Source organism: Beta vulgaris, chromosome 2 (genome assembly GCF_026745355.1).
Source record: "Beta vulgaris subsp. vulgaris cultivar EL10 chromosome 2, EL10.2, whole genome shotgun sequence".
NCBI classification, from domain to species: domain Eukaryota; kingdom Viridiplantae; phylum Streptophyta; class Magnoliopsida; order Caryophyllales; family Amaranthaceae; genus Beta; species Beta vulgaris.
The window spans coordinates 9,614,641-9,626,750 of record NC_079203.1 but is presented as its reverse complement, the minus strand read 5'-3'; the positions used below and the strand labels follow the sequence as shown (position 1 = coordinate 9,626,750).

At 32.0% G+C, this 12,110-nt stretch overlaps 1 protein-coding gene across 2 annotated transcripts in view; it reads right to left on the bottom strand.

Moving 5' to 3' along the window:
• The window catches only part of LOC104887409 (inositol hexakisphosphate and diphosphoinositol-pentakisphosphate kinase VIP2), a 29,018-nt gene extending 21,593 nt beyond the window's left edge, over positions 1 to 7,425 (bottom strand). Inside the window, exons 1-7 of one of the 2 annotated variants that reach the window (XM_010672026.4) lie at positions 7,009 to 7,425; positions 6,783 to 6,842; positions 6,650 to 6,696; positions 4,461 to 4,544; positions 2,225 to 2,288; positions 1,488 to 1,641; positions 520 to 590 (exon numbers count right to left, since the gene is read on the bottom strand). In XM_010672026.4, the coding sequence (XP_010670328.2) occupies positions 520 to 590; positions 1,488 to 1,641; positions 2,225 to 2,288; positions 4,461 to 4,544; positions 6,650 to 6,696; positions 6,783 to 6,842; positions 7,009 to 7,116 (588 nt within the window). In that variant the 5' untranslated portion in view covers positions 7,117 to 7,425. The remainder of the gene's footprint in view (positions 1 to 519; positions 591 to 1,487; positions 1,642 to 2,224; positions 2,289 to 4,460; positions 4,545 to 6,649; positions 6,697 to 6,782; positions 6,843 to 7,008) is intronic. The other variant, XM_010672027.4, reaches the window with a different exon arrangement.
• Positions 7,426 to 12,110: the final 4,685 nt, after the last annotated feature.

The following is a 12,110-nucleotide window of genomic DNA, read 5'->3' as shown; positions in this document are numbered from 1 at the left end:
TGGACATGCTTCCTCTGCTGTACAATTCTTCTTCAGACATATCCATCATGGGGCTGACCATTGAACAAAAAATGGTAAACTCCATTGATCAAATATTTCAATTTTCAGAAAGTACCATGCTCAACCAATAAGACTTCAAATGAACAATACGAATAAATCAGTAGTTCTACTTCGGTACTTAAGTTCCAGCACTCCTACAAAGAGGTAGGTTCTCAAACGGAAGGCTGACTCAGAAGAAGGAGAAGTAGCTGCTCTCGAAATCGGTCGCTCTCTCTTGCAGGATCGGTATTCCGTTTTTACCCCCCCCCCCCATCAGATTCCACTAATCTTTCTCTCACTTTGTAATCCTCTGATTCGTCTGTCGAAAGGTAGTCCTTTTTCTAAGAACTCCTATTGATCTAACAATAAAGTATATAGTTGATCATTTGGATGGTGTCCAGGTAACCTATCTGTCATATTTAGCTGTATTCATATAGGAAATCATGAATGTTAAAAAATGGAAAACATACAAATGCACACCTTTCGAAATAGCTCCTTCATGCCCCCACCAGCAGAACTTGGATAATATATCATAATGCTATGGTTATCACCTAATTAAATACATATAGAGAACTGTCAGCATATATTACGCAGCTAAACAGTTACAAATAGAAATATATCAACTAAAGGAGGCGCATATTTCCATAACATTCATAGGAATTTTCACCAATCTTAAAACCAAATAGTGACACCATAAGTTTAAGTTCCTGATGATGAAAAAGAGTATGCAGTAACATAATAATATAGAACCTTGCACACCAATGAGAGAATAAGGTAGTATTAAGCCTAGCTTTTGAAAGTGTTTCTCAACTTGAGTAACAGAAACTGCGCTGAACTTGGGGTTCTGAACAAGGAGAAACACTTCCCCAAAAAGCTCAGAATAGTTTTTAGAAAGTGTTAGACGGAGAAGAAACTTGGCCGAACATGGGATTTTAAACAAGTAGAAACACTTTCCCATGAAGCTCGGAATAATTTCCAGAAAATGTAGAAGGAGAAGCTCCAACTCCTAGCTTCTCAGGATTCTTTCTCGAGGAATCTATTAGGCCTTCAAAGAATTTTGCATCAGGCAAGACTGCAAGAGTACCCATTAATCTTCAGCAAAATGACATAAAATCTCACATCTGAAATACAGTCTCCTTCCTCTCAGTCTATCTCATGACCTTCATCTCACTTCCAAACCCTTCCCAAATCATCATTCAACCTCAGATCTACTATGCTTATGCAATCTTGGGTTTGCTTTACCAGACTTCCATTACTTCATGATCATTTTAACTTGTAAAAGAAATTTAAATCTCACTAATTGGAGTATGTTTCGACTTGTTATTTGTTAATGGTTATATTATTAAGGATATTCTGCTCTTGAATTTGCTAAAAGGGAAATAAGATATTCAAATTATGGGCAATAGAAATAATATGCTTTAAAGTATTCAAACAATTATTTAGCTTACCATCAACAGGTTTCTCCACAAATGGCTTTGAGAAACGCTCACCATGGACTTCAACAAAGTCATCTTCTTCGTAAAAATAATCCACTTCTTGAAATGGAAATTCTCTATTCACAAGAGCATATCTAGGGACAGGAATACCGAACATCTCGAGACGCTAACATGTACAAATGAAACAAATGAGGGCATCAGTTTTGCATAGGATAAGAAAATGATTTGGGCAAGAAAAAAACATCGAGCAAAATGAGAAAGCTGTCATGAGAATCAAAAGAATAAGCCTTAGTGCTCCACAGTACCAGTGAATTATTTTAGATTTCAGCATAAAACAGAACAAAGTTTCTGTATTCAATATCTTCTGCCATACTCATCGGCATGTCATTCACAATTTCACATGACTGTCTAAACAGACGGTGGTCATAACTCATAACAAAACTGTACTGTTGAGAAACTATGAACATATTACGATTGACCATATAAAATTTCAAATTTCCCTAGAGAACGGATCCCTTAGCTCCTGAGTACCTTTAATAAATAGAAAGTACCCAACCAAATATTACATTTTAACGTAAAGTAGATGAAAGCACATATACAAATTAAATTGCCTCGGGCGTGAAGGCAATATCAGATTGACACTAAGCACCCAAAAAGACAGATGCATGTGTATTAATGTATTTTCCATTTTCATTAGGCCACAAGATTAGAAATGCACCTGATGACAAATTAAATAACGGCATACATACCTCATATACCTTCCTTCTGTCATGAAGCAGGTGCTGTGGCTCCAGTTCATTAATTAAAAAGGGCCTAAACACACAAGAAAACCCTCAATATACAAGTATGTACACTAGATACAAGAGAGTTTGGCAATTGATATGCATAGAGACGTGCAAAAGCAAGCACAAAATATAGCAATTAAATTAATTTAAATATACTATTACTACATTTGATTGCAGTAACTGTACTCATCCCAAAATTGACATAAGCGACAGCTTTGAGGTAACAAGACGTCGAAATATTAACTAAGTTTGTGTCAATTTGGCACGTATGTTACCACATTGTTGTCTAAGGTAGTATTTCTCTACTTGCAAACAAATGTTTATATTTAGTAAAACAGTGCTAATGGCTGACGAAAAAACAGAGTCTTTGCAAGAAGATATGCATTAACTTGAATGTCCATGTGGGATATTTCATGCAGAATTATACACAAATTCATTACGATCCCCTAATATATTTCGTCATACCAACTGCACTGTAACATACGGAACCTGACGGCTGTCGTGACTAAAGACTCACCAATAGCTGCGCTCACTCGCTAATGGAAGGGCTTGTTTTTTAAATACTATTAAAATAAATTTTCAATACATTATCCTTGGATAAGAACTCTATATTAATAGGAGTAAAAAAAAACAGTACATACAGATCTGTAATCCTATATCGGAAATTACACAAGCCGACTAGCACACGCATGTTGTGAATCCAAAAGAAAGGAAATCTTGAAGCAAAGTCAAAAACAATAACTAGCAGCTGTAGCGGCATTAGAAATGTAGCGTCATTAGAAAGTAATTGTTCCTTTCCAGCTACAAACCCAACAGAACTGAAAAACTGCACTGCCAAAGAAAATAGCAGTCTTTACTAATATAGATGAGTACAAAAGTTGGAGTCCTCCGAAGACGTTAATGCGGGAAAAAGAGCAATTATCACACTTCATGTGACTTAAAGCACTTGGGAAAACCCCACAAGTAGCAGAAAAGAGAAGCAAGTTACATCTTTATCCCACAAAAGCATCCAGAGCATTAATTCTACTCTCAAATATTCTCTTCAAAAAGAAAACCAACAAAGAACAGCTAAAATTTTCCACATTATTTTCCTTTGATAAGAGAATAACGTTATGCATGTACAACTGCACTCTCTGAAATTACCACAATCTGCACATCCTCTCCAAGAAGCTACATGCCAACTAATAGAAATTTAATGATTTTTCTTCAACTCGATCCTGAACTTAGACCAAAAAGGCAAAAAGGACTCCCATATAGGCCTCTATGGCAACAAAAACCTCGATGACAAGAATGACATGAAAGCAACAGTGTAACACTCACAAACGGAAGGGAAACGAGAAGCCTCTATAATCCCAACCTCAACCCCCCCCTCCCCCCCCCCCCCCCCCCAAAAAAAAAAAAATGGAAAAAGTAAAGAGAAGATAAAAGGGGATTACTCTTCCACAAACTGACCCTCTATCCTTTAAAACTATGATATCCCAATAAGAACCCCTAGAATTACCACCTTGAAAAGAATCTCAGATAAGCACAGGAAATTTTGTATCATAATTCATGGCAAAGGAGGAGAAATAACAAATAAAGGAAGGCTGCACATGGAGTACTAAAACACTACCTTTTCTACAAAGACCTGAAAAAAATCACATCCAAGTTTCTCCAAGTATTCCAAGAAGGAACGAAATCTTGTCATCTCAGCCTCTACACTTTCAATTTTTTACTCCCTTGCACTTACAGACAAAAACGTTACAGGTGTGAAAGGAAAGAAAAGAGCGGGTTTACCCAATGGTCCCAAGCTCTAGAAGAATCAAACCGACTCCTGAGTTTACTGATAACCATTTACTTCCAGACCTGTCACACTCTGATACTCCAGACAGAAGCTCCCCCTTCATCTCTATTATAGGCCATATGCAACTATGTTAGCTATAACAGATCGATCATAGTGAACCAGGACACTTTACCTTTACTAGGAGACAGAAGGCATCCAGAAATATGTACACATGTCAATTTCTGCTTACGATGAAAAAGTTCACCAGCTATCTGATATTCAGAAAGTGGTAACCTGAAGAGCTACTCACACACTTGGTACCTCAAAGAGTCAATGGGGGGGAGGGTCCAAATGGTAGGATACTCATAGAGCAAACTGAATTCATAAGCAATGCAATGATGAGAGAGAGGAATGAGATAATAGCAAATATGAACTTACTTCCTCAAAGCAGCAAAAGCCTCAACTTTTTCAAGAGGATAGCCAGTTGAGTAGAAAGCAATGAGGCAGTCGCACAAAGGCCAGCTGCATTACAAAGTACATCAGTGACAGATTCAAATAAAAATCATAACTTCATTTTTTTGGAGCTATAGATAGAAGAGATATGGTAACAAGATACTATTTCTCACAGGTTCCAACAAGGAATAACAATGAAAAGCCCATTCATTACAAATCAATGCATGTTTTTGGTGCTATAAATCAATGCAATCATTAATCATAATCCAAGAGGCAGTGAAACATACTTGTATGAACTGATATATCTGAATGATTATGGAGTAACTTGAACTTATCTTAACCTGTATGAACTGATGGGAACTTATCTTTCTCCTTACTGAAACTTATCTGACCTTTTCTTAACTAATTTGAACTTAACTTAATTTTTTATTCATAAGCAAAATATATTCAACAGACACAACATAAGAGTCTTATGATCATATCAGGCGATAAGGCATTCAGGCAATATCAGAGCAAAGGAACCAATTATCCTCACCAACGCTTCCAGATCCTGTGATAAGATAAAAATCTAAGTTTTGAAATGAACAAGTAGGGCTAACTCTTGAGCTCGATGGCAGCAAGCTCAAGTTATAGAGGGCCAGCTACGGTGAATAAAGATGGTGTTTTTCACAGCAGTATAGGGGGTTAATTTACTTTAGACGAACTTTATTTCCTTTGCATTTCTTATTCATTCACATCAGGTATTGATTGAAAACTTGCTCCATGAAAGCTGGTGTAGTCTTTATTGGACGCAATATGATTAGCCTCGCGCAAATAATTTTCTTAATTTGGTGTTGCAAAAATATTAGGTGTGTACTTTGGTGTCGAACAAATATGTAGTTTTCTGTTCTGAACAATTTTTAAAAGTAAATGGCAATTTTTAATAGAAGTTCAGGCATTATGCCTTGTTACATCTGCTTTGTCATGCCAGCAAAAGGTGGTATTGAGTAACCAACTAAAGTTTAAAATGACAAAAAAAAAATCCTAGTATAATTAAAATCAGACAATTTTCTGAAGGAGATTAATGAATGCGACCATTTTTTTCATAACTATTATACATGGCGCAATGGCATCTTCAAATATTTATAAAGCGAGTGCAAATTAAAAATGAATTGACAATTTTTTCCTATTTTAGAATTGTATGTTTTTTTAGGTATTTGTTCCTTTTTATGTTAATAATGTATTTGTTCCTTAAATTTATGAATTCAAAAGCAAAAGAATAATTCCCCTTTTATAAATCTAGCCAAATATCAAGATATGGAAATGCAACTGCTCACGTCGCAAACCACAAAATGTCATAATCCACCACTAACTGAAGGCACTAAAAGTACCCAATCAGGGTTTGAAAAAAAAACAAATAGGAAAGATATAAATGCTTAACAATTCACTTCGATATTCCATGAACTAGTGCCTCTAATCCAAAACTATGACCAAGCAAACAATCAACAATTTTACCAAGTAAAAGCTTCAGAAAAATGACATTTAAACTCCTCTGCCAATCTAAAACGTTAAACTCATTCCGAAACCAACGAATGGAAATATAATCAATATTTTATCAGCAATTAGTAAAACTAGTATAAATCACCTCTATTCAGTATTGATAACCAATGAAATTATGAGCCTAAGATATTATTTGAGTAAAAATGTGACAAAAGAGACAAACATTATACTACACTAGTAATTTCTTCTCTGTTCATCAACTTTTCGACATATCTTGAATGTACAAACAGTACAACAATTCACATCTTGTTACAATTTTGTGAGATGCCTTGTAGCTATCAGCCTATCACCCCTCCCACAAGTATCAATCACAATAATAGTTTTTTTTATTTTGGTCTACAGATTGGAATTTATTCTCAAATTTGACGACTAATTTACAATATTTACACAGTAGTCAACCACATAAATTTTTTTCCAGTCAACTTCAACAATCGATAAACAAATATTAGCCGCCATCTCTTCAATATTGCGTCATTTCTACTCTCAACCCCAAAAAAAAAGGCAAAATTATTTGAAATAATATAAATATCAAGGAAAAAGGTAAAGAAAAATAAGTTAAAAGCAAACAACTTACAAATGTACTAGCATTTTCTCAGAATATTACTGGATTCTACAAAAAAAGGTGAGAAAAGTACCTCTCAATCGGATCTTCAAGTATAACTTTGTCACCGAAAAGTATTATCTAAAAACAGAGCATAGAAATAATCATTAAATTACAACATAATCCAAATTTATCAATGAATATACAAATATACTCAGGAAAATAACCTCGAATTCGCCAAATGCTTCCAATCTCTCCAGTATCTGCTTCATTGGACCCGAAGATGCCTAAAAGATTATTTCAAACAATTTTCAAAGCCAGATTGTTCAATATTAGACTTACGAAACTAATTAAATCATATAAAAAGCATCAATAAAAAATTAACGAAAAAATCGAATTAAAATTGTCTTTCTCATTCTGGAAAATCATGAATCAAATTAAAGCAGAAACAACCTCAAAATCACATTTCACCTTCTTTTCCATCACACAAACACCAAGCTTAACTTTTGGATAAACTTGTTCACCTCCATTTTCATCTCTCTGAGATGAACTTACAGCCATCTCTCTCTGTGAAACACACTTTCTCTCTCCTCCGAACACTGATGATTCGTGAATGCGAGGAGAAATATCGCAGGCTTCACCGCCAAGTAGTTGCGATATGAATATATATATATATATATAATAAATAAAAAAAAGAGGAGAGAGAAAGAGAAAGAGAAAGAGAAGGAGAAAAATGGAAAATGAAGAAATCTTTATATAACTTAAAAAGAAAAAAGAGTATGGAAAATTCGTTACTAAAAAGGGGAGGAGTATCAGGAATTGCGCGTTGGTAGGCGGAGAGGAGAGTAGGAGTGGTGTTTTAGTATATACTTTAGTTATTCGGTGTTAGTCTTATATGAACGCGATATATAAGTTCTGCAGTAAAAGTAACTAATTATATTACTATATTTGTTATTGTTTTTATAATTTTCGATTTTTTGGAACTAAAAACAAATATATGAAATTTAAAAAATAAATTTTAGTTTTTTATTATCAGTTTTCAAAATTGTTATATTTAGTATTTGTTGCTAAATTTAAATATATTATTGTTATACGTTTTATATTGTATAACTTTTATTTTCACAAACTAAAAATTAAAAACTAATACTGTTATAAAACGGGCTCTTAAATGATTTTTTTGTTTTTGTATAGAGATACCAATGTAAAGTTAATTAATAATTCAGAAAAACAAAGAGAAGGAGAGAGAAAGAGGAGATGGTGAAAAGGGCGTGTTTGGATGGAGAAAAAGGGTGGGGTAAAATTTGGATTCTGGAATATGCATGTGGTGAGAAGGAGGATATTGATTAGTGGAGGTCAATTTTTTAAATTTCAAGCTACAGGAAAAGGTTTGTGTCTTTTTTCTTTTGAAGGTTTTCTTTTGTTGGATGTTGCTGTCTTTTTGTACAGCAAAGAAACGGAGTAGAGCCAGTCGCCAGAGAGGGGATGTCCGTGTTACGTAAAGTTATCTGAAAAACGAGAGGGCTTTTGCTTTACAAAAAGATTTCACAAGTGACTTTTACGATCATTATGGGATATTTTAGATTTTTCACACCACGTTTTATAAGCTTGTTTAAATTTTCGAAAGTTGACACACATGATAATACGATATTGGAATAAAACAATTGTTAGTATTAAACTTTTTCGCTACATTTATAAAAATAGGTCAGCACGTGATTTATCATTTAACTAGTTATTAGGCCCGGGCTATGTCCCGGGTAAGAAAATTTTCATTTATTAATATTGTACTTTGATATAATAGCACTAAATACTACTTGGTCTAGTGGTTAAAACTTTAGTGCATGAACTTGAGGTCATGGGATCAAAACCTATACTATGCAATTTCTAATTTTTTTTATTGTACATGGATTACATGATCTAAAACTCCCTATAGAGAGCGCCACGTGGCACCGTTCCTGATTTACGCACGCCTTTTAATATATTAGTATAGATAAATGGGTTGGGTTAGTGTTGAGATTTTCAACCCGAAACTGACATGACTTTATATGTTTAACTTAAATATATAAGATAATTTAATATTTTACCAACATTTAGGGGTACAAGTTGGCAATATATCAATGTATTCTTTAACTCTTTCTAATAAACTAGCAAGTTATTACCTATATAAATATGGATTGATAATTATCAAATTAAAAAAATCAATTTATTGTTAAAGTTTTTTTAGAAATTCTAAGTATATAGGTCAAATGAGTCGGTAAGGGTCATCACTTAATTAAACAAGTCATGTTAGTATCAAGGAGTTTCGGCACGGTTAGTAAATGACGCGAACATAACATATACACGACATGACTATTTGAAAGCTCTACATATATCTGATGGGCACCTGGTCTAATACTTTATTTTCATTTTCTTTATCTGATTGACATTTGATTTAATCTTTCAATTTTTCATTTTCTTTGTAGGTGGGTCTAAACGATACTCCGGGTAATTTTAGAAGATAAAAATGATGTATACTTTCAGATTGACATTTTGTTACAAGCACAAATGTTAATTTAATGGTAAAATTCTGACATTATTACAAGAGGTCTTGGGTTGAAGACCTCTTATGCAAGTGTAAGGTGGGGTGACATCACGACATGTGACGTCCTACAATGCTCACGCACGCACACGTTTTCATAATATATATGGAATTTTTAAAGCATAATTTAAATTGTAAATAACACAACTTAGGGTCTGTTCTTTTCGGCATAAAACAGCTGAACCGAACTTATTGGAGCAGAACTGAACTGAACTGAACTGAACTGAACTGAACTGAACTGAATTGAATTGAATTGAATTGAATTGAATTGAATTGAAATAAACTAAATCTAATAAATATATAAATAATATTTTAAACAAGAATAATATGAATATTAAATAATAATTATAAAGATAAGTAATAATAATGAATAATAATAATAATAATAATAATAGTAGTATTTTGGATATTTTTAAATGATAGTTATAAATAAATAATATTAATAATCATAAATTAATAATAATAATAATAATTAATGATAATAATGATAATTAATAATAATTATTTTATATTATTTGTATTAATATATTAATACTTTATGATGATATATAATAACAATAATATCTAAGAAGTAAATTAATATTATTATTTTAATAATTAGATTTAATAATATAAAAATATTTAGTAATAAAAATAATGATTGGGTTGGACAGCAAAAATTACATCATAAACCGTCTTGACGCGATTTGATTGGTTTATGGGCTAAAAAAGTGGGTTTATTTGTGCTTTGACCTAAATCATGTTCCTCCTAATAATAATAGTAATAATTATGAGTAAAGCTATAATAAACAAAATAATATACAGAAACAACAACAACAACAACAACAACAATAATAATAATAATAATAATAATAATAATAATAATAATAATAATACTTAATAGTAATGATATATATTTAAATAATAATAATAATAATCATAATAATAGTGATAATAATAATGATAATAATAATAATAATAATAATAATAATAATAATAATAAATAATAAATAATAATAATAATAAGAGTAATTAGTAAAATAAATTATACCAACATAATAATAATATTTAACAAAATAATTATAAAAGAATGGAGCTGAACTGAACTGAACTGAACTGAACTGAGCTGAACTTATTGGAGCTGAACTGAACTGAACTGAACTGAACTTATTGGAGCTGAACTGAACTGAACTGAACTGAAAATAAGGTGGGGAGAACAGGCCATTAGTAACTCCTTTGCTCATTTTAAACTACACTTCTGTTTTATGTCAACATCAGATTTTCTACTAAAATGTTGCGCCACGTGATAATACAACCCTCTTATGACCCCTGAAAAAATAAAAAGGTTTTGAGAATCAATAAAAACTAAATATAACTTTTAAAATATTTAAATTTGTTGAGAAGGTCTTTTTAATAGTTAAGAATAAATCCTCTACGTTTTTTCTGCTAGGATTACAAAAAAACTAGAATTAAAAAATAGGTCAAAATGCATGGACGGTAATTGTATTGAAGATAAAGGGGTTAAATGGTTCAGTTACCGAACCGGTTAATGATGGTTAAACTATACATACAGCTCATGATGGCTTTACTCGGATTAATGACTCGACTGGAGACTTTAATGAGCCGAGCTGAGCTAAACAAAGCTCGTGAACAGGCTCAATTATACTTTTATAAAGAAAAATAATAAATTATTTTTATATGGACATAAATATATAATCTAGATAACACACAATAATAAGTTAATAGTTCCGTGTCCAAAAGTAACATATAATCTCAAATATTAAAAAAGGAAATACGAAGAAAATATGTAAAAATTGGGGGTGATAAATAGTCAAGCTTGTTTGTCAACAGTTCGAGCTCGACTCGTGTCTCGTTTAACATGTGATCAAAGCTTGGCTCGAACAAACTTTGGCTTGTTAAGCTTTGAGCTCGAATAAACTTAAACGATTACAAGCCGAGCAGACCACAGTTCGGGCTCGACTCGAACGATAAGCAACCTTACCCATGAGTACCCTCTTATGGTAATAACTCCTTAAAATGAGCATATATAATTTCTTAAAATGATATTAAAAAAAAGTGTTTCAAATGAGAACTAAATTTATATCTTAAAGTATTACCATTTTTATGGCCATCTATAATTTTATATGCAATCATAATCTAGAAATAGTTGAAACATTTAATCGTATATAATCTTTCTACTGTATTATTTTCACTCAACTGGTGAATTACAATAATTTCTTAATTTATTCAAAAAATCAGAAAATAAAATATACTATTGTTGGAACAAAAATTAACTCGTGTATAATACGGGCATAAATCTAGTTTTACTGATAGCCATGTATTAATTATTGTATTTCAATTTATAATGTATGGCTTATTAAAACTAGGAAAATTTTCAATAACTATCTTTTATATACATTTTTTTATCAAATAATTACATTTTATATATATAAAAAATAAAACAACTACCTTTTAATTGTCAAAATCAATGAAATTATCACTACCACTTGATGGAATCCATTGTTCAAATTAAAGAATCTTTTAGTGGAGCCTACTAATTTAGTTTCGATTATTTTTTCTCCTTGCTCTGTGTTTTATCAACCCAATACTTCATAAAAAACAACTCTTTCTTCTTTACATTTTCTCATAAAATCATCCAAGAATCAAAAAATTCTCCCCAATTCTCTTAAATCAGGTTACAGAAAACTTCTACAAGGATAATTAGGACACTTCTAGGATAGTTCCTAGTTTACAATTATTTTAAGATAAGATTCATTCGATCATTTTAAAAATAAAGGTTTATAATTTGGGATTTTTTCGATTTTTTATTTTTCTTTCCAATGAATCTTTAGTTCAACTTCCACATTCAACTTGAACTCAAAAACTAGAAGTCAAGCTCAGCTCGACTCGAAAACTCGCAAGCATGAAAAAATCAAACTCGACTCAAACTCAAAATCCCAAACTTGACTCAAACTCAAAATCCCAAACTCGAACCAAGCTC